The sequence below is a fragment of the Moschus berezovskii genome, chromosome 23 (assembly GCF_049115385.1).
Source record: "Moschus berezovskii isolate FMDL1 chromosome 23, NW_MosBer_1.0, whole genome shotgun sequence".
Classification (NCBI taxonomy): domain Eukaryota; kingdom Metazoa; phylum Chordata; class Mammalia; order Artiodactyla; family Moschidae; genus Moschus; species Moschus berezovskii.
This window is the reverse complement of record NC_142482.1, coordinates 27,450,839-27,471,442: the sequence shown is the minus strand read 5'-3', so window position 1 is coordinate 27,471,442 and position 20,604 is coordinate 27,450,839. Positions and strand designations below refer to the sequence as shown.

At 57.4% G+C, this 20,604-nt stretch overlaps 1 protein-coding gene across 4 annotated transcripts in view; it reads right to left on the bottom strand.

Moving 5' to 3' along the window:
* Nucleotides 1-20,604, bottom strand: part of FOXP4 (forkhead box P4) — a 51,288-nt gene that overhangs the window by 6,124 nt on the left and 24,560 nt on the right. Inside the window, exons 3-13 of one of the 4 annotated variants that reach the window (XM_055406152.2) lie at nucleotides 14,811-14,906; nucleotides 8,221-8,343; nucleotides 7,635-7,721; nucleotides 5,963-6,110; nucleotides 5,617-5,827; nucleotides 5,271-5,375; nucleotides 4,473-4,560; nucleotides 3,243-3,326; nucleotides 2,930-3,137; nucleotides 2,763-2,839; nucleotides 1,913-2,014 (exon numbers count right to left, since the gene is read on the bottom strand). In XM_055406152.2, coding sequence (XP_055262127.1) covers nucleotides 1,913-2,014; nucleotides 2,763-2,839; nucleotides 2,930-3,137; nucleotides 3,243-3,326; nucleotides 4,473-4,560; nucleotides 5,271-5,375; nucleotides 5,617-5,827; nucleotides 5,963-6,110; nucleotides 7,635-7,721; nucleotides 8,221-8,343; nucleotides 14,811-14,906 — 1,329 coding nt within the window. Of the gene's footprint in view, nucleotides 1-1,912; nucleotides 2,015-2,762; nucleotides 2,840-2,929; nucleotides 3,138-3,242; nucleotides 3,327-4,472; nucleotides 4,561-5,270; nucleotides 5,376-5,616; nucleotides 5,831-5,962; nucleotides 6,111-7,634; nucleotides 7,722-8,220; nucleotides 8,344-14,810; nucleotides 14,907-20,604 lie in introns of all 4 variants that reach the window. The other 3 variants (XM_055406151.2, XM_055406154.2, XM_055406153.2) reach the window with 3 other exon arrangements.

The following is a 20,604-nucleotide window of genomic DNA, read 5'->3' as shown; positions in this document are numbered from 1 at the left end:
GTCTGAAGCAGACGGCATCCCAGGCTGGGGGGGCCCGAGGAAAGAGAGGAGGAGGGAGGAGAGGAAGCTGAAATAGTTGAGAAGAGGACGGACCTCAAGGAGCAGATGAATGGGTGGAAAGGAAACAGATGAGTCAGGTGTGTACGCAGGGTGCATTTCCCAAGTGACATGATGGAAGCTTGGCAGCAAAAATCCTGAAAGTCAGAGTGGACCACAAGCGGAGATGGTTTCTGCTGTGCCACAGGGAGGGCACAGGTGGTGTCCTACACGTGGCAGAAGCACCAGCAGAACACAGCTCAATGGGACGGTCCCTCACTGAGCGGGCTTCCTGCTGGGACCTAAACGAGGCGAGGGGAGGTGGGGGTGAAGACCACCACGGAGAGACACACTGCTGAGACGACCGAGCCTGGGCCACCAGTCAAAGGTGGTTGGTATGAAGGCCCAGGGGGTTGAGCTACGGGAGGGGTGGCTTCCTGACAGTCATTGAGGGGTTTAAGGAAGTCACCTAAACCAGCTCCTCCTGACCTCAAGAGGGATTGCAGAGGTGATACAGTTAAGAGAGGACAGGAAAGGAGGGTAGGGGGTGAGAGGCACTCAGAGGAGGAGGCTGTCTGTAGCAGTGAGGCTCCATACCGATTCCCCTAAAGGTAGAGGATTAATATAGTAAAGCAAATGTTACATAACAACTGTAATGATCCCGACATTTGTATAGGACTCTGTCCTTTATGAAACCTGGTATCCAAACCGGCTTGCAGGTTGAAGACTGAACCAGGTGACCCCCAGAAGGCCCTGCTGGCTCAGAGAGAGGGCAGGACTGTGGTTGGCAGGAAATGACATCACTCACAGCCAATCAGAGCAGCTGTCCCAGCCTCGCAGCGTCTTTGGCAAGCATTGGAAATTGGGCATGGGGATACAGAAGGTCACGAAGCAGTCTCTCCTGCTGAACTTAGCACTCTCAAGGAAAAGAAGGCTGGGCTCTGTACAGACTCTACCTGTCCTGATCACTGGTGGGGAAGGGGGTCCCTGTGACACTTGTGGAAACCTGTGGGCCAGGGGAAGTAGGCTGCTTAACTGTAGCTTCTGCTCTGACCAGCAGAGGGACTCAAGAGCCAGGGATCCGATTCAGGTCCTGCGACACCCGGCCCTGGTATCCATCCTTTCCCACAGGGCGCGGACATTTCCTTCTTATCCCTCAGCCACTCCCACCCTGCTCCACAGAATGTAATACTTTCACCCATCAGACAGACAGACAGACAGATGCACACGCCCCATGCTGGCTCTAGAAAAATAAACAGCATAGTGTCTCAGCTCACATCTCTGCGCCCCATTTTTCTAGGGTCCTCCCTTTCCTCTTTCTGGTCCCCCAAGAAAACTCTATGAAGGTGTTAAAATGACTAATTGGATGAAGACAATTATCTTCCTGCCACTGATGGCGGAGCTGGGGAGAGTATGAGGGTGTGTTTGTGCTCCACAGTACAGTCCAGGATTTTGGTCTCTACACATGTCCAGGCCTGCAATCACCCATTCCCTCCCCTCCCCCGCCCCCACCGCCACCTGCAATCACCCATTCCCTCTCCCCCCCGCCCCCGTACCCATTCGAGGCTTCAGAGTGTGCACTTTGGCAAGGAATCTGGACCTTCGAGGTCTCCGGTGAATGGGACCCAGGCCTCCCTACCAGGTTCAGGCACTACTGACCCCTGGAGGCCCTACTTCAGGGGGCTGGGGTCATTGGGGCCAAGGGAGGGCCCTCTAGAGAAGTGGAGGTGGAGGGGCCCAGGACCCAGCCTGGAGTCTGCTGAGTCATTTGTATAGAACTCCAAGGGGCCTGTTAGCCAGTTTGGGTTTCAAAGGGATGTGGAGATGTCCAAGGTTTTGCCCAGGGCCCTGGTGAGGAGAAAGGGGCATGCCTTACCTTCCAGGTGGCTGTGTTCCTACGGAAATAGGCGAACATCCTGGTGAACCAGTTATAGATCTCGTTCAAGGTCAGCTGCCTGTCAGGGGTTTCCAGGATGGCCTGTGGACAAGAAAGAAGTACAGGGACCCTCAGTCTGGGCCTCCAAGGGTCACAGGCCTGTGTGCTCTTCCTAGTTCTCTAGGGCCCTTAACTCATCTGAGGGCAGAAGAGACCCACGGAGGAAGCATGTGGACAAGCCTGGGGGTGCTCTCTGGTTCCCTGAGAGGGGCAGGCTGGTTGCAGCCCAACCAGAGACTAAAGGGAACACAAGTCTCAAGGGCCATGCACTTGTTGGAGGAACGTGTCAATTTCTGCTGGAGGGAACATGGCTTAAAGGGCCCCTGCCCTCAACTGGGAAGGAAAGCAGCATTCTTGAGAGAAAGCAGTGCAGGCCAGTTGGAATGTATCCTGGTTTTGGCAAAGGGCACCCCAAGCATGAGATGGAAAGTGTGTGTGTATGAGAGACAGAGAAAAGGAGACAGCTATGAGTGGCTGTAAGTCTATTAGAAAATAGTCTCACGGGAGTAACCTCTATGTGGAAAAGAGAGAATGGATGACACGGTGGGTATGAGCAGCAAAAAACAGCGACTGTGCTCTCAGAAACAGGTCCACCTGACCAGCAGGCTGGGATGAGCCGAGGTGCCAGGGGAGAGGCCACTGACTGCGGAGGGAAACGCGGGTGCGCGCCGGCAAGGCCTCCCGTGATGCTCTCTGCTCCCAGGACACCCTGGGGCGGGGGCGCGGGGCGAGGCGCGCGGCCAGTGTGCCGCCCCCGCCCACTCGCTCTGCCTGCCCACGGCTGGCTCACCTGGCGGATCAGGGAGGCGTAGGTGAAGGGCGGCCGGACGTCGGCGTTCTTGTAGAACTCATGGTTCTGGGCCAGCTCTGGGGGGGAGACGGGCAGGGCGTGAGGAGGTAACCGGAAGCGGGGGCTCCGGCTGCGGCGGACGCCGCCCCCCCCACGGCGGCCCTCACCTGAGGAGATGGGGGAGCAGAACTTGTCGCTGCTCCTCCGCCGGGCGGGGCCCCCGCTGTGCAGGGCGGCGGAGCCCAGGCCGGGCGGCCTCAGCGGGGTGACGGGGGCGGCGGCCGAGGTGGGGGGGTGCGCGAGGCCGTCTGGGAACGAGTCGGCTGCGGAGACGGTCACCTTGGAGAATGAGGAGGAGCCGGGGGCTGGGTTCAGCTGTGAGCAACGGGGCAGGGTGCTGAGCCGGGGGGCGGGGGTCCCCAGTGAGGGGCGGGGGGCGCGCGGTTCTGAGAGCGCCGCAGGCAGGGGAGAGTCACTCACTGGCTGGCTGAAGGGCTTGGGCTCCGAGGGCCGCATGTGCAGATGGGTCATCATGGCCTGCAGCCGCTCGCTCTCCTTGGCGAGCTGTGGAGAGGCGGGCGGTGAGCGGGGCGCTCTGCTGGGGGCAGCTGGGCCCTCTTCCCCTTCCACACCCGAAACCCCCATCCCCAGCACCTCTCACCCCTACCCCCTGGCGTCTCCCTCCATCTATGAAACCCTCCTGCTTATCCCTCCTCTATGAAACCCTCCCCGCTTATCCGGACTCTGTGTCCCCGGCCTGGAGCCCAGCACAGCCGCTGCCCGTCAGTGCCCACTTTTCCCCAACAGCACACGCCTTTTCTCCCCGTCAACGGCACAGGCTGTGGCTGAAGTTCAGCGGCACTTCTGTGTGAGAGTGCCCTCACACACTGAATGGGGATACAAGAATGGACGGATGATTCATTCACCCCTATTCATAAACTCAACGGATCTTTCACAACCACCCTCTCACGCCAAGGTGCTCTGCTGGGTACTGGAAGGCAGTGGGTAAACATTGACTGGCTGCCTCAGGGACTGTCCCGAGTAGCCTCCGACGTATTCCAGGCTGTAGAGCGTGGACTCTGGAGCTGGACTGCTCTGGTTGTAATCTCAGCTCTGCTACCCACTGGCTGAGTGACCAAAGGCAAGTTACTGCACTTCTGTGTGCCTGTTTTTTTTTTGTGTGTGTGTGTGTGTGCCTGTTTTTTTTTGTGTGTGTGTGTGTGTGCCTGTTTTTTATGTCTGTAAAGTGGGCATAGAATCTTCCCAGGTGGCACACTGGTAAAGAATCTGCCTGCCAATGCAGCAAATGCAAAGGGACACAGGTTCGATCCTTGAGTTGGGAAGATGCCCTGGAGTAGGAAATGGCTACCCACTCCAGTATTCTGGCCTGGAAAATTCCATGGGCCAGGACCCTGGTGGCCTACAGTCCATAAGCAGGCATAATAATAGTATCCACCATATAAGGTTATTCAGAGGATCCCTTGAGTCACCTAGAGGTTTAGCATAGCACAAACAGGTGCTCAATATGTTAGCTATTCCTGTTTATTTTTGTTGTTTTAGTTAGTATGCGTCTCTTTGGGACCTCCCAGCAGAGTGGCCCCCAACCCTGGTTTCCCCCCTCAGAATCCAGCTGTGTTCACGGACCTCAAGAACCTAAGATGACCCTTCCAGAAGCCCCCCGCGCCCTGTCCCCACAGCCTGGGGCCACACCTGGATCTCCAGCTGCTGCACCACCTGCATCTGCACACGGCACTGGGCCGTGCTCCGGTCGTCCAGGGCGTGCTCCGTGTTGAGGTGTCTTCCGGTGGGGAGGAGGGGGCGGACAAGAGAAAGTTGGCCCTGGTCATCCTGCTGTCACCACCCTCCCCTCCCAGCCTCTAATCCCGCCCACAGCCTGGAGAGCAGACAGACTATGACATACAAAGAAGGGAACCAGACCAAAAAAAAAAAAAAAAACACAGGGCCACGGAGGAAGCTGCCTTCTCGTCAGCCTCCTTTGATGTCTTTGCTAAAATCCCAGCTACAGAGAGATCTAATTGCAAATGAACTAATTAAGTAAACCTCTGACGAAGCGTGAAAACAATTTGTTTGACCCTGATGCTGCAAGGGTCTGGGAGACAGCGGAGTTAATCAGTCAGTGACAGAGCCTGGCACGGCTGTGGCAGCTGGCCGCCTGCTGCCAGCCGCCTGTCCGCCAGGCCCGGAGGCCATCTCTAGGCCGTCACTCTCGGGGCTGGGCCTGGAGGAAGCTGGGGAGGGTGGTGGGAGAAGGTCTCTCCTCCTCCTCACACCCCCACCCTGCTGGGCTTCAGCTGACTGGGGACAGGGGACAGGGCGGGGAGGCTGCTGGACCAGGAACACAGACTGTTGGGGGGGCGGGTAGGAGCAATGAGGGAGTTGATGGTGCAGAGAAGGAATGAGGCCCCCCCCAATGGGGTGAGGACACAGGACACTTGGGCAAGTTGGGTGGCAGGCTGGGGGACAAAGGAGAGGAGTGGTGACACCTACTTTATAAACTGGCCCAGGTCTTCACACAGGGTCTCACAGCCTGGCCACTTGCACTCTCCATGTCCGTACAGGGGGTGGGAGCCAGGCGTCTCCTCGTGGGAGGAGCTGCAAGGACAGGAGGGAGATGGGGATCAGGGACCCTGAACACCCCAGCAGCCTGGGTCCTGTGCAGTCCCAGCTCCCCTGCGGATGAGGTTTCAGTCCCTAATACAGGTTCCCCAGAGACCGAGCACAGTTTTGTGCCCTGGGAGAAGCAAAGCCCCCAGCCCCCACTATGCCAGCCCTCGGGGTCAAGGCTAGTCCCCAGGCAGGTGTTCAGCGCCTCCTCCCGGCCCGAGCCCCATACCTGTCTCTCCGAGGTGTGAGCACAGTGGGCTGTCCGTTGGGCAGGGTGTGGTGGGAGAGGGGGGGTGAGACTTTGGGGGGGGCGGCGAACGAGGTAGCGGTGGTGGCCGTGCCGGTGAGGTCCAGCCCCTCCTGCTTGACGCTGTCCTCGGCAGGCTGCCCGGGGGCACCCTCGCCCTTCCACAGCTGGGGCAGGTCCGTGGGGCACACAGCTGCTGCAAGGTGGAGAGAGGAGGCTTGTGGGGCCCCAGAAACACAGGCAGCCCCCTGCCGCAGCTGGCTCCTGGGAGCCCTTGGAGGCAAGCGAGGGCGGAGGGGCTGGGGCTGGGTGGGGGCTGGGCACTCACCTTGCGGGAGGGTCTGCAGGGGCCCCGAGGCTTGGCTGGGCTGCAGGCTGACCAGCCCCTGTCTCTGCAGGTTGAGCAGGTGCTGCTGCTGCAACTGTTGCATCTGCAGGAGCTGCTGCTGGAAGGCCAGCTGCTTGTTCCCCAGGGCCTGGTGGGGGGCCCGCGGGGGCGGGCAGAGAGGGGTCCCCTCAGCCTCAGGCGTGCCATCTGGCCCCCACCCTGCAGCCACCCCCTCCCAGGGCCTGTCGGCCCCTGGAGCTGTCGTGGTGGCGTCCGCCGCTGCAGCCTCCCTGCTCCCGGCCCAGCTTCCATAGGGCTGCATGCCGCCTCGCGGTAAACACGCCTGCACGCACGCACGCAGGCGCGCAAACACACACACACACACAGCCAGACCCAGACACGCAGCACGACGCCCTCCCTGCTCCCGCCTCCCTCCTTCCACGGCTTCAGCTCCCGCACCACAGCTGTGCTCGCCTTGGGGGGGCGGGGGCTCTCATCACAATGATGGATGAGCCTGTCAGACTCGGGGGGCCACTCCCGCTTGGCGGGCACCCTTCCCACATGCCCGGGGTGCCCCCCTTCCGCTCTGAGGAGGGGGCCTTCTCCCCTCAGCTCCTCTCCTCTCTTGCTTCTTAGATACAGAGAATCCAGGAGTCTGATGGGACTTTAACAGATCAGCATCGACAGGTCACCAGACAGGGGAACAGACACATCGCTGCTGCCCAGGTGCCCGCTGGCCACCCACACTTGCTTGTTCTGCTCTTGCTGGCTCTCTCTCCCCTGCCCTGGCCCCTGATCTCCCTCCCCGCCCCCTCCCTGCCTCCACCGATTCAGTACTTCATGCAAGCATTGGCAAGTCAGTCTGTCAGTAAGTCTTTTCTAAAGCCCCAGGAGCCAAGCAAGTCCTGGGTGCTTAGGAGGCAGGGATGGCTGGGCCCACCCGCCCTGCAGGTGGGAGGATGGCGGGGGTGGCTTCTCAGTAAACCCATTCTAGAGACAATGGGGAGAGTGTAACAAACACAACACCTCGGTTAGAGAGGCTGAGGCTGGGAGGGAATGACTGGGCGATAGCAAGGCAGCTTCTGGGAAGAGGCAACTCAGAACATAGAAGTGTGTGGGGGGCAGGGGTGGGCGGTGGGGGTGGCACAGGGCCTGGTGTGGAAGCTTAGGAGGCACTGTGGCACAGAGAAGGAGAGGGAGGTGGGCTGCAGGACCCCTGGAGAGGCAGCGCAGGATGCTGCAGCACGCGACAGGAGCTGGAACAGAGCTAAAGGGCTGAAAGGTTCTCAGGACCAGGCCTGGAGGGCTGAGGTGCTGGTCACTGAGACGAGGAGGCGGGGAGAGGGCAGGACCAGCAGGCGGCCTGTCCTGAATGAGGACATTCACACATCATCGACATGTGCGTGCTCAGATAACCCAGGGCTCGGTGCTTCAGCTCTCCTCATCCCACAACATGAGGCAAGGAGATGAGGACTGAACGGGGTTGAGGGGAGATGGAGGAATGTGCCTCCACCCCCGCCCCAGCCTCTCCTGATTTTTCTACTGTTCCCACAAAGCAATTCTCTCCCGACCACTCTGGGATGCCCAGCCTCCAGCCAGGATGGGGTTGAAGTGGCGGGTGAAGGGCAGGCGTCCTTTGAAGGGCATGTCCTGCCCTGCCCAAGCCCCTCACCTCTTTGGGTTGCTGCTTCCCAGCCTGCTGTTGGGTGAGGAGTTGTAGGTGGAGCTGCTCTTGCTGCTTCTTGTAATATTCCTGCAGCTGGGGGTGGATAGCAGGGCGGGAGGGGGTTAGCGCTGGCCAGACTGCTGACCCCAAGGCAGCCCCAGCCCCCTCGTGACTGGGCTGCTGAGAGACAGATGGTCCAGCAGGGAGGGCTGCCCTGCCCTCCCCAGTAGAGTCAGGACTGAGAGGGGCTGGGGAGCTTCCCCCACACTCTGCACCCTCCCTCTCCCTTAGTAGGTCAGGAAAAGGTGGGGGATGTTCTCTGTCCCTCCCTTGGGGTTTGGAGATACAGGTGGGGCCAGCAGGCTGTGAGGGTGTAGGGGGTGGGGGGGTCTACTGTGGGAGAGGCCTGACCTCTGACCTCTCCCCAGCTGTCCCGGAGGAAGGCAGGTCAGTCTGGCCTGAGCAGTCTCTCTGGTTTCTGCCACGACTGTGGCCCTTGGTGATGTTGGTAGTAAATAGGGTGGGAATGGGGAGGCCAGAACACCCCGCCCTCCCCTCCCTGCCCTTCCCTCGGCCCCGGAGGCAGACTTACCTGCTGGATCATGAGCGCTTGCTGCTGCTGGAGCAAGGCCTGCAGCTGGGGGGGCGACAGGATCTGCTGCATCTGCTGGGGGGTGAGCATCTGGGGTGACATCATGGCCACCGACACGGGTACCTGTGGGATGGGCTGGGTCAGACCGCTCACCTCCACCCCCACCCCGCGGAGGCCCCCACCCAGGGCCCCGCCCCCAGCAGGGCAGAGTGGCTGTGGAGTGAGCAGCCTTGGGTTCACATTCTGGCTCTGCCACCTGCTAGCCGTGTGTCTCTGGACGAGTGACTCACCTCCTTCATTCTTGGTTTTCTTTCTTCTTAAAAAAAAAGCAAACATTTTTTGGCCACAGAACCTGTGGGATCTTAGTTCCCCAACCAAGGATAGGACCCATGCCCCTGCAGTGGAACTGCGGAGTCTTAATCACTGAACCACCAGCGAAGTCCCTGTTCTTGGTTTTCTTGTCTCTGAAATGGAAGTAGTGACAGTGCCTGCCTCTTAAGGGGGCTACGGACCTAAGAACAGAGCCTGAAGATGTGCTGTGCTTAGTCGCTCAGTTGTGTTCGACTCTTTGCAACCTCATGGACTGTAGCCCGCCAGGCTCCTCTGTCCATGGGGATTCTCCAGGGAAGAATACTGGAGTGGGTTGCCATGCCCCTCCTCCAGGGGATCTTCCCAAACCAGGGACTGAACCCACATCTCCCGCATTGCAGGCAAATTCTTTACCATCTGAGCTACCACCAGGGAAGCTCTTATACGCAGTTCTTGGTGTGGGAGTATTAGAACCTAGTGACACTGGTCAGTAGAACACATGCTTTGCAGGATTTCCCCCACCACCACCAAGTGATGGGGAGGGGCAGCATGTAGCCACTGCCAGCTCCTACTCAGTGTGTTCTGACAACAGGACCCACAAGGTAGGCCTGGCTGGGAGGGCAGCCTGCAGCCACAGGAAAGTTTCAAAATGCCCACATGGCACTAGGATCTGGACTTTGGCCCAGCTCACATCCATGTCATGTACTCCAGCCCGTCTGCCTAGACGGCACATGCAATGGCCTGGAGCTGTTGCCCAGGGAGCACGGTAGTGCCATCCCGGGTGAGTGGATGGAAATCCCGAGGTCCAAGTGGGGTGGAAATACCAGGCAGGGGCACGGGGAGGCAGGCCACTGCTCCTTGCTCTGCACTGAACTTGCCATGTGACTTCTTGGCAAGTCACTGGCCGTCTCCAGAATCTCCCATAAAACAGGGATTGGACTGCGAGAGATGCCTCCATCCTGCCGGAACATGCATGGTTCTCAAAACAGGGCAGCTTTCTGTCCCCCGCCCTGGGTGAGGCCTCTCTAGGAGGCCCAGAGAATCCAGCTCTGGGCAGAAGCTTCAGGGAAAAGCAGTACCATTATTCTTTCCCCCAGTTCCCACCTCCCCTGAAATCCCCAAGCTGGGCATTCATAGCCAGGGTAGTCCAAGTGGCAACATTGTCTTGTTGCCTTGCTTTAGCAGGAGAGTTGTCCTGACCAGCCCATCGGCTACCCACTATCGGTCTTCAAGGCCTACGTGGTCAAGACTCTGATCTCCCACCTCACTCCCCAGCCCCAGCACAGCCCCAGCAGAGCTGGCACGCAACAGGCACTCAGTGTAAGTTTATACTTCCCCTAGCTGAGCTACTTCCCCTGCAGATCAACTTTGGGGTGGGGAAGGAGGGGAGCTGGCGGCCCAGTCCAGGAGGAGCGTCCTGCAGAGACTTGTCCTGGTCAGGACAGGACAGGTTATGTCCCCAAGGGACTCCTGGGCCCTTTCACCTTTCCCCAGCCTCATGGGTACGGCAGAAGAGGAGGAGGTGGTTCCACTCAGGATCCCTGGCAGGGGCCGGGCCCAGCCTGAAACCACCAGTGAGGGTATCCCCAGGCAGAGGGGGGACGTGCAGGGTACTGAGGGACACCAGCAAGTCTCATCGCCCCCACCCCATAGGCAGTGAATGAGCCGCAGCCCTGGGCTCCCCTCCTCTGCCCCAGCCATCTCCGTGCAAACACCCCTGAAAGGGGCACCTTGCTTTTTAGCCATAATCACACCGGGTGAATGAGGGCGCCCCAAGCGCAGAGTTGGAATTCACGCCCAGGTCTGTGCGCTCCACAGTTCCCGCTGTGCCCAGGTCCCGCACTGCCTGCCCCACCCAAGCAGCTCTTGAGAAGGGCTGGGAGAGTGAGCGGAAATGGAATCACCCAGGGAGCTGAAGGGGTCAAAGAGGTTGGAGATTCCAAAGCCCAACCTCCCTCTTCATAGCTGTCACTGGGGAAGACGGGGAAAAGTCAGGCTGCAGGGCTGTTCTGGTCCCCACCCATGGAGGGGCCTGTGGTGGGGGGCAGACCACGGCACAGACCCACCCCGCCTTGCAGAGCCAGGCTGTATCCTTTGCTGGGTGCCCCCAACAAGGTAGTGATGAGCTCAGAGTCATAGATTTCTGAGTCAGGTGACCCAAGTTCTTGTCCCTGACGCTGACTGTCCTCTGAAATCCCTTAGGCTTCCGTTTCTGCATCCCCTAACTGGGGTCGGGCAGGCCTGCCTTCCCTGCTTCACCGGACTACTCAAGAGGAAGTTGTTGGCAACTGATAATGTACCAGGCTAAGCCCTATGTGCATCATCTCCCTGAATTTTCACAGACACCCTAGGAAGAAGGCACCATCACGGTCATCATTTTACAGATGAGGAAATGAAGGCCTAGAGGGACAATAGGAAAAGGAGTAAGTGGAAGTTATTTGTGTGTCATGAAACTACACTAACGTAAAGACAGTTACTTTTGAAAACCCTCTGGGTTTTCCATTTTCCCTCTGTTCCCCCACTACTCCATGAGTGCACCCCAGCACTTGGGCCCCAGGGCATTACACGGTAAGGATCACTTCAGACCACAGTTCTGGCCCTCCCATGCTCATGGCTGTGGGGACTGACCTAGAGCAGATGGCCAGGGTCTGGCCAGGAACACTGAGCCCAGATACCTGGGAGGTCTTTCCAGGCACCAGGGCTCTGAGTCACTGCAAGTGGCCTGCAGGAAAGGATGCAGCATTTCCTTCCTTGGGGCTTTCCTACTTGGAGGCAGGGGAATGGAAGAGATGACCTTGGAAGGCCTCCCCAGCCTCTGCTATTCCTGCCAACTGGCCAAGCAGCTGGCTGGAGAGGTGGCTGCTGCAATCTGGACAGATTACCTTGTGTGTTCTCATCTCCAAGGTGGCCCAGCAGGGTCAAGAAAGGTCAGTGAGGTGGCTGCTGCCTGCCGATCTCCTAGACGGCCTGAACCCATCTCTTCCCTTCCTACACCTTGGGGGTTCTGAGAACTGAGCTGGCGCTCCCCTGGTGTCCCCAGTGACCCCTCTTACCAGGCTGGGATGTGTCAGGATGGGCACCGTCAGCGAGTCAGCTCAGCGAGGCCCGTGAGTCACCATCTGGAGGGTGGCCAGGGCAGCTAAATGCTTACAAAAGCCCTGGCAGTGTGAGCCCCAGGCAAAATGCCGCCAGCTGCCTCCAGCCCCTCCCTCAGCGACCCTAGGCTCGGAGCCCTCCAACCACCATGCATATAGTATGCTGGGCTGGGAGGAGCTGAGATGGCACCTGACACAGAAGAAGCTCATTTGGAGGCTGAGATGGGTACAATTTGGTGCCAGAATCAAGGACCCAAACTCAACCTCTTTTAAATGGGTGAGTGGGGAGACTAGGCCAAGGTTGCAAATAACCCTTGAGAATAACCAGAGAGTAGCCCTCAGTCCTGGCTGGAGCAGCACGAAGAAAGATCGAGGTGAGACACCAAGAAGAACTTCAAGGAACGGCAAGGGGGCTAAGAAGATGAGACAGAGGCTGGCTTAGCTAAGGGGCTGCCCCAACCATCCTTCTGAACAAACTCTTAGCTACCTGTACTGCCTTCTGTGAGTGACTCTCCCTGCCTGGGGCCCAGGCCCAAACCAGGCAATCTCCAGGCTGGAGCTGGAGACCTAACCTGGTTTTAGAAATCCTTGTGAAGCTGGCTCTGAGAGAGAGGGGTGGTGAACACAGCTGGGAGGTGAGCGGGCAGGCAATCCTGCCTTGAGTTGGGGACTGCTGGGAAAGGGGCTGCCACTGAGCTGCCTGACCCACCTCATCCAAACTCCAGATCAACAAAATGCACTCTCCCAGGTTCTCCCACCAGCCATGAGATCACAGAAAAAAGCTGTTTCCAGGCCCTGGACCTCACTTGGGGTCAGAAGCCCCACTTCCTTGAAAACTGAACCTGAGCATGGGGAGGAGAGGCAAGAAGGGTGTTCAGGGTTGGAGGAGGAGGATCATCAGCTGGGACTCCAGGCTCCTGGAGAAGTTCAGACATGGCCCTAAGAACCCCCATCTCCCGGAGCCCAGAGAACCATCAGGCCAGGCTTCTGTACTGGGCACTGTGGTTCACTACTGTGCTAAGCACGTGACAAAATCACAATGTAGGCAGGAAAGTGTGTGTTCTGGAGCTACTTGTTTGGGTTCAAATCCTGGCTTAGCCCCTTATTAGCTGTGTGTCTTTGATCATGTTTTTTAACCTCTCTGGGCCTGAGAGGCTTCATCTGCAAAACAGAGCTAATAACAGCATCTATCTCCTAGGATGGTTAAGATAAAATGGGATGATTTTGTAAACCACCTAGTGTCTGCCCCATGGTAAGCACCGTGCAAATGTTGTCAGTTTAGGAGGTACTGAGTAAGTGTTGAGTGACCTCTCTCATTGTTGGCGGTGGGGGTGGTTTCCTAAGGAGGATTCCACAGCATCCCTTCTTTTCTTAAGTATTTCAGATCCTACTCCTCATACCCAGTCACAAAATCCTTCTAGATGCCTGACCTCAGCCCTTCCAACTACCATCCAGCTCCTTCCTCTTACTGGGTCAAGAGACCCTCTCTGGATTGGGGAACATTCCAACCGTTCCCCAGCTGACTCCTCCCTGATTTTAGAAGGTGGTATTGGCTGGACCAGGGGCTTCCCAGGTAGCACACTGGTAAAGACTCCACTTGCCAATGCAGGAGCCACAGGAGACCTGGGTTCAGATCTCTAAGTTGGGAAGATCCCCTGGAGAGGAAATGGCAACCCACTCCAGTATTCTTGCTTGAAAAATCCCTTGGACAGAGAGAGGAGCCTGGCAGGCTACAGGCCACGGGGTAGCAAAGAGTCAAACATGACTGAGCATGCAAGCTATTCTAAAAGCAGTAGGCTGGGCCTAGGGTAGAAAACTCAGAACAGACTCAGCACAGGAGCCTAAGGGCCACTTCAGACTTAAGGAGTATATGGGGGTGGGGAGTGAAAGTGTTAGTCACTTAGTTGTGTCCAACGCTTTGCAATCTTATGGATTAGAGCCCATGAGGCTCCTCTGTCCATGGGATTCTCCAGGCAAGAATACTGGAGTGGGTAGCCATTCCCTTCTCCAGGGGATCTTCCTGACCCAGGGATTGAACCCAGGTCTCTTGCATTGCAGGGAGATGGCAGCGGGGGAGGGTGTGTTCCCTAGTTCAGACAGACCCAGTCTTGACACTCCAGGAAACATGAGAACCTTACACCTCATTCCCGTTAGCTCTCCGGATTCTGTCCTACCCTCCCCCCTGCCCAGGCCACTACCCCTCTGTGCCCGGCTCCGCCCCCTGAGAGATGTCTCATTGGATTGGAGGCTTTTAGCAGAGGGCCACTGTCTGGCACCTTTAACTTCTTGACCGCACTTACATAAAACACAGATCTGCGTTCAGAGCCCCAGGACAAAACCCAGGCCTAGGTCCTTGTCCAGGCTCTCAGTACCCACTCATGCCCTGCCCTTCTCGTCCCCCCTTCCTCCCCTCAGCACCCCACCCCCCAAGGCTCCAGCTTTGCTCAACCTTCCTCCCTTAGATAAACTTCTTTTCAAAGCCCCGCTTAATCCTCTCCCCAATTCAGAGTGTCCCCCCTCCCTGCAAAGAGGGGTGGGGAGAGCGAGGAAGCTTGGTGGCTGGGCCGGCGATGGGGAGGGGGCCGGGCTGCCTGAGAAGCTGTGACCCACCCCGACTCAGACTGCAATTCTCCCAAGTTCTTTGTGACACAAAAGGTAAACAGAAGGCCTGGCTTACCCCCGCCCCCACCCCATCTCCCCTCCCCCAGCCGGCCAGATGGGCCAGCACACTGCGGGGAAGGGAGAGGGGGGAAAAAAGGGCAGATTGTGCAGAGGAAAACAAAAGAGACAGAGAGACACCAAGAGACAGGAAACGTGGGGAGACCGAGGGCTGGTGGGTGAGAGACGAGGTGGGAGGACCGGGTGCGGTGGCCTCTGCGAGTGAGAGCGCTGGGGAGGGGACAGGGACAGGCTGAGTGACCCAGAAGTGCCGGGGAGAGGCCAGAGGCAGTGGGCAGAGAGGTGCAGATGAGGAGGGCCGAGGCACTCAGACTCTGAGCCGCCTGGGCTTGGGGGCGAAGGCCTGGCGGTCAGGTGCAGATGGGAGGGCGTTCCTCCACCCAGCCGGCAGCGACTGTGGCTCCCGCTGGGAAGCTGCCTGCTCCAGAGCACCTCTCCAGTGGGTCCTCCCCTCCCTCGGTGCCTGGTCCCCCCCAACCAGCCCAGTTGGGCTGGTGTCCTCCTCACCTGCACAGCAGAGGCTGACTGCTTGCTGTCGTTGTTCCCTGGGGAGCTGAGGCCCGAGGCCTGCTGCAGCAGGAACTGCCGGGCCACCTGGAGAGCCTGCAAGACAGGGGCGCATGAGTGCTCCAGCGGCTCTAAGAGACATTTGGAGAGAATGAAGGGGAGGAGATCAGGTTCACGTGGAAGGTTGTGGGAATGAGTGAGAGGGTCACGGGTCCACCTGGGCTTGTGGATAAAGCTAGGAGTCATTGAGAGAAGCTACCAGGCTTTGGGGATCAGAGCCTGTAGGGACTCACTCTGGAAGCCCTACTGTTGGGACTCAATGGGGCAGTGGTAAGGAATCCGCCTGCCAATGCCGGAAACATGGGTTCAATCCCTGGATCATGAAGATCCCCTGGAGTAGGAAATGGTAACCCACTCCAGGATTTTCCAGTATTGCCTGGAAAATTCCATGGACAGAAGGGCCTGGAGGGCAGTCCATGGGGTCCCAAAGAGTTGGACATGACCAAGCACATAGCACACATGTCAATGGGGGAGCAAACGTGAGGGTGGGCGGTCAAACAACGCCGCAGGAGAAAGTTCTAACATTAACAACAGAGATTATTTGTCTAGCATCTACTACATACGTGTCAGGCACTTTACCGGGACGATCTTATTTGATCCTCTCCTGGGAAGGTGTGAGGTAGGGATTATCAGACCCATTTTGCAGATAAGAAAACTGAGTCTCCAGGAAGTTAAGTAATATGCCCAAGATCACATAACTCAGAAGCATCAGAGCTAGGATTTGAGGCCAAGAAGCCTGGCTCCCAAGCCATCTGTCTTGCTAGGTGGTCAATCTGAGGGCTCAGGGGAATAGCATCCACTTGAAGTCAGAGCACACAGTTGGGTGGACGAGGGTCTGAGCACTGCATGGCTTTATGACTCCAGGGGGGTCTGGGCCTGGGATATTGTGGCACTTGGGGAACTGAACTAAATTCTGAAGGGAGTGTGAACTATCAGTGAGGCCAAGGTGGCTCAGACTGGACTCTGAGGTGGTGGGATCATGGGCTCATGGGAACAGGAAGTGCCTGGAGTTTGCAGGAGGAGCATCTCTGGCCAGTCAGTGGGTAGAGGAGGTGGGCAGATGGGCAGTGACTGGGAGGTTGGGTAGGAGAGGTCTGGTAGGAAGGGAGGGCTCAGGAAGTCCTCTGTAAGGTCTGCCAAGCCCTCCATCCCTGCTCCTCAGCCACACCCACTTCCACTCCAGGTCATTAGGGGTGCAGAGGCAGGGGGTACAGGACTAGTTTTGAATCCACATTCCAGAAGCAAAAAATCTGTCTGTCCCCAGGTTCCTCAAAGACCTCCTCGGGGCCCGGAGTGGGCGTGTCCAGGTCATGGACAGCAGGCTCTGGCATCAGGCAGACCTGAGTGTGAAGTCCAGCTGTGCCACACACACCCTCCCCCTACACCGTGGTGTGATCGTGGCAAGTTATCCCCTCTCCTTGCATCTAGACCTCCTGCTCTGCAAACCTGGGCCACCACCCAGCTCCAAAATATGCGGGGGGTAGGGGTGTTAAAGGACCAGTGCTTGGCACACAGCTGGCATTCTCAGGATCTGCTCCTTTCCCTTCTGAATCTCTCCGCCTTCCTCGTTGTCACCTCCTCCAGCCTCTCCCCAGCACACCTATTAAATGAATCCACCTGTGGCCCCCTCACACATCTGCCCACACAAACCCTTGTCTACCCTCACGTGGACTTCACTCTCATGCCCACTGCAAGCTGAGCACCAAGGTGGCTCTGGAAGAGGGGGCATGGATGCATGCATACCTCCCCCGGCCCCCACTGCAAACACTCAGGGAGCCCACTGCGTACCAAGCGTGAAGGCACACCCCCTTTGCAGCCCTTTCATTGAACAGCTGAGCTTAAATCTAGTTCACCTTAGGACAGCATCTAAACACACCCTGGTATTATCTATAGGAACGTGTCCCTGGGAAGAACTGGGGTCCAGATTAGCATGGCCCTCACCAGCACTTCAGATCCTAGACCTCCCCCATGCTCGTCTTTCTGCAGACCTGAACCTGGAGAAGTGGCCCAGGGGTGCTTCTCTTCAAGACACACATCAGAAAGTAGAAATCTGACCTGAGTCAAGGGCTCCGAGAGGCTGCGGGGGGAGGTGTGGGGCGGGGAGCGGAAGGGAGGTGGCCGGGTTGTCATCAGGAAGGGGCTCTGCTTCTATGTGCCTCATTTTTAGGGACTCCCCCCAGGTCTAGTGACACAAGCTAGACAGATGTTCTACATCCTCCAAAGGTAGAGATGGGGTAGAAAGGTCAGGGGTCAGGAGCTGGCAGCCCAGGCGACCCAGACGGGACGCTGGTCAGGGTGGGGGGAGGATGCACCCCAGATCTCTAGTAGGAACAAAGGAGCCACATGGGAAGGATTTCCAGGGGAAGCTGGTGGGGGGGGGTGCGCTGGGCAGTCTCCTGGTCGGGGGAGTGGCGTGGGGGGCTGAATTCACTCCCCACTCTCCTACTTTGTGGGCCCCTGGAGCATGAAATTACAAGACTTACAGGGAAAAAATGACAGGGCCTTACAATCTCATTCCTGTGAGAACTCCCTGAGGCAGGCCCTCATCACTGCACCGCGCCACCCCCTGCCCCCCGCCGCCACCACTTTCACTCCCCCTACTCCTACCACTCTGAGCTCTCCTCCTGTTAGGCCAGGTGACAGGGGACCAGGTGAGACTCTAGGCCCGGCCAGCGTATCGCCTCCTCTGACCTCCCAGCCTTCCCCACACAGCCCTTCTTCCTGTTTCCGGTGTGCCCGGGACTGTGCTAGGTGCTGGGGAGACAGAGAAACAGAATATGGCCCTGTCCCGGGGCTAGAGGCTGAAGCGGCGATGGGCGCCGGAGCCCAGAGGTGGTGGCAGCGCTGACTGGAGTCTGGAAGGGCAGGCTCACCAGGACTGCGCCAGGAGGGAGAAGAGCGAAGGGTGTTCCAGCACAGCGACCCCCACCCCACAGACAACAGAAATGGCCAGCGAGTCTGGGGACCTTGAAACCACTTCCAGGGACAGAAAATCAACTTGTGTTGGGGGTAAGTAGGCAGAGAGGCTGGAGAGCCTACCGCGTCTGTTCCTCCAGGCACTTCATTCATTCATCCTTCACTCATTCATTCACTTTCATGGCCACTTGCCTCATTACTGGCTTGGAGAAGATCGAGTGGTGACAGAGATGATGGGGGAGGCCACAGTGGGCAGCACATGCTCATTTCATGGACTTTGTTTACAGCCCAGCCCCAACACCTGACCCAGTGAGGGACCTGGTTCCACCTACAGCTGCCCAGGGGTAGGTGATGGATGGACAGGGGTTTGGGTCCCAAGCTCCCCTCCCCAGATGTCCTGGTCATTTATGCTTAGTGCAGTGTGATGCTGCTTCATCCTCACCCCCATCCGGACCCCCAGCCAGGGGTGGTGCTCCAAGAGGAGGAAGGGCGGGCCAGGAGAGGCCCTGTGGCCCAGGAAGTCCTCCCCCAGGGTGGTCACCCATGGTACCAGGTAGGTCTGAGGCTTCCTAAAGCCCCATCCGACTCACAGTTGCCACCCTGCACTACAGGTGTAAGTCTACCCTGCCTGCCTCGGCTAGGGCCCGCTACAGCACTGCAGCCTGCCCACCCGAGACATGTGGGGAATGACACCCCCCCAACCTTGACAGATGCAGCCCCACTTCCTCCGCTGATGACGACCAGGTCCTGGCCTCCTTGAAAACAGAGACACTGTTGAATGGATCTGTGGGTTCCTGCCCCAGCCACCGGCACCTGGCAGGCACCCCTGTGAAATGCGCTTGAGTCTAGGCTGAATGGGAAAGGCAGGCCCAGGCTGACACAGAGTTCGGGAGCCACCATGTGAACAGTGCCTGGCAGTTTTCAAAGCACTTCGACATTTAGGTGAAGCTTCCCAACCTCGAGCTAGACAAGGCAGGTGTCACTGGCTTCATTTGACAGACAAGGAAATTGAGGCCCAAGGTCCCATAGCTAGGAAGTGGAGTTCAGACACCTCCGACTGCCCAGCCCCCCTCAACCTCACGGAGGGATCATCGTGATCTCATGCACAGTCTGGTGAGGCCTACAAATCTGCCTCCCCTGAAGTCTTGGGAGCTTGCAGCTGTCTAGATGTGAAGGGGAGGTACAGCTGGATGAAATGGGGGAAAGACCAAAAAAGAATCTCCCCAGGAGGAAAGTGGGCTCAGTTGCCCCTCCCTGCAGGCCAGAGATACCCACATACAGCTTTTGGTGGGGGCATTTAGGATCCCATCAGGGTCAGAAATTCCCTGGAGGTTCAATGGTTAAGACTCTGTTTTTCCACTGCAGGGGGGCAAGGGTTTGATTCCTGGACTGGGAACTAAGATCTCACAAGCTACATGGTACAGCCAAAAAAAAAAAAAAAAAACTCCCACCAGGGAGAAGGCATGGAGGACTCAGGGAGCAATAGGAAATTGGGAACCATTTGGCCTTTTCAAGCTTATTTTCCCTCTCCCTCCACCCCTCAGACTGAAAACCAAATGCCCAGCTCTGTGGTTTGGGAAGTGAGGTCTAGTTTTCCTCTCAAGGAGGCAGCACTGGTCCTTTCAGTGTAGGACCTGAACCCTGGTCAAAGGAATCTGGATCTAAATCCTGGCTCCACCATGTACTGAGTGACCTTGGCTAAGTCCTGCTCTGAGCCTCAGTTTCTCCCTCTGTAAAATGGGAATAACCCTGTAGTCAGCTCAGAGGTTTGTTGTGAAGAATACATGAGACAGTGTGCATGGAGTACTCAGCACAGTGTGGCACCCAGCAGGTCCTGGATGGACGTTAACTCCTGTGATGGTGATTATTAATCTTTCACCTTCCCAGGCACTCCTGATCGTTTGCCCACTGCCACCAGTGGGACCTGTGAACCAACCCCTCTTCTATCTACACCCACCCCCACTCCCCCTCAAGCCTAAGAACTCCGTCTCGCTAATGAAGCCGAACTCTCCTCCCCCCACTGCCCATTCAGAAGTCATTAGCAGGATCTCCACAATTAGGAACAAATGGTTTATAACGGATGGCACCCAGGGAGGGCCGCCGGATGGAGGGGAATGAAGCTAGTGCTTGGAGGGCAACAGGGAGCTGCTAGGAAAAGAAAAACAAGTTTTGGGGCAGAAGGGTCTCTCATCTACGGGATGAGACCACACCCTCATTTCTGTCTGGGAGAATTCAGGGAAGGACCAGTGACCTCTGTGCAGAGGTCAGGTGCAGGGCTGTTTACCAGTTCTTTCTCCAAGCTGGAGGATTCCAGGTCTGTGTTGGGGTCCCAGCCTTGCTGTGTGCATGTGTGTGTGAGGATGTGGTGCTCAGGAAGACAAGCCTGAAGGACTGAACTCTGAGAACAGAGGAGCAGAATCACACACATCACAGAGCTGGTGAGCTGGAGGGTTAAAGGGTTATCTAGTCTGGTGTTTTCCAAATTGCTGGCCTGGCCATGATCTAATGGTGGGTCATAGAATATCAATTGAGAAGGTCAAAAAAAGGGAAAAAATACACACCACATGAAAATATCAGAGTTAATACGTAAGCATAAGCATTGTTTCATGAAACTGTGCTGCTGCTCCAAACAAAAGGTATTTCTTACGACAGATTCCAGAAAAAGTATCTGCAAAACATTGATGTAGTTCACTTTATCGATAAGGAAATGGAAATTCAGAGACAGGCAGTGAAGTGCCCAGAGTCACACAGCAGCTGAAGCAGAACCTGAATCCCCTGGGCCTGACATGGACTTTGAACAAGGAAGAGCGGCCAGGAG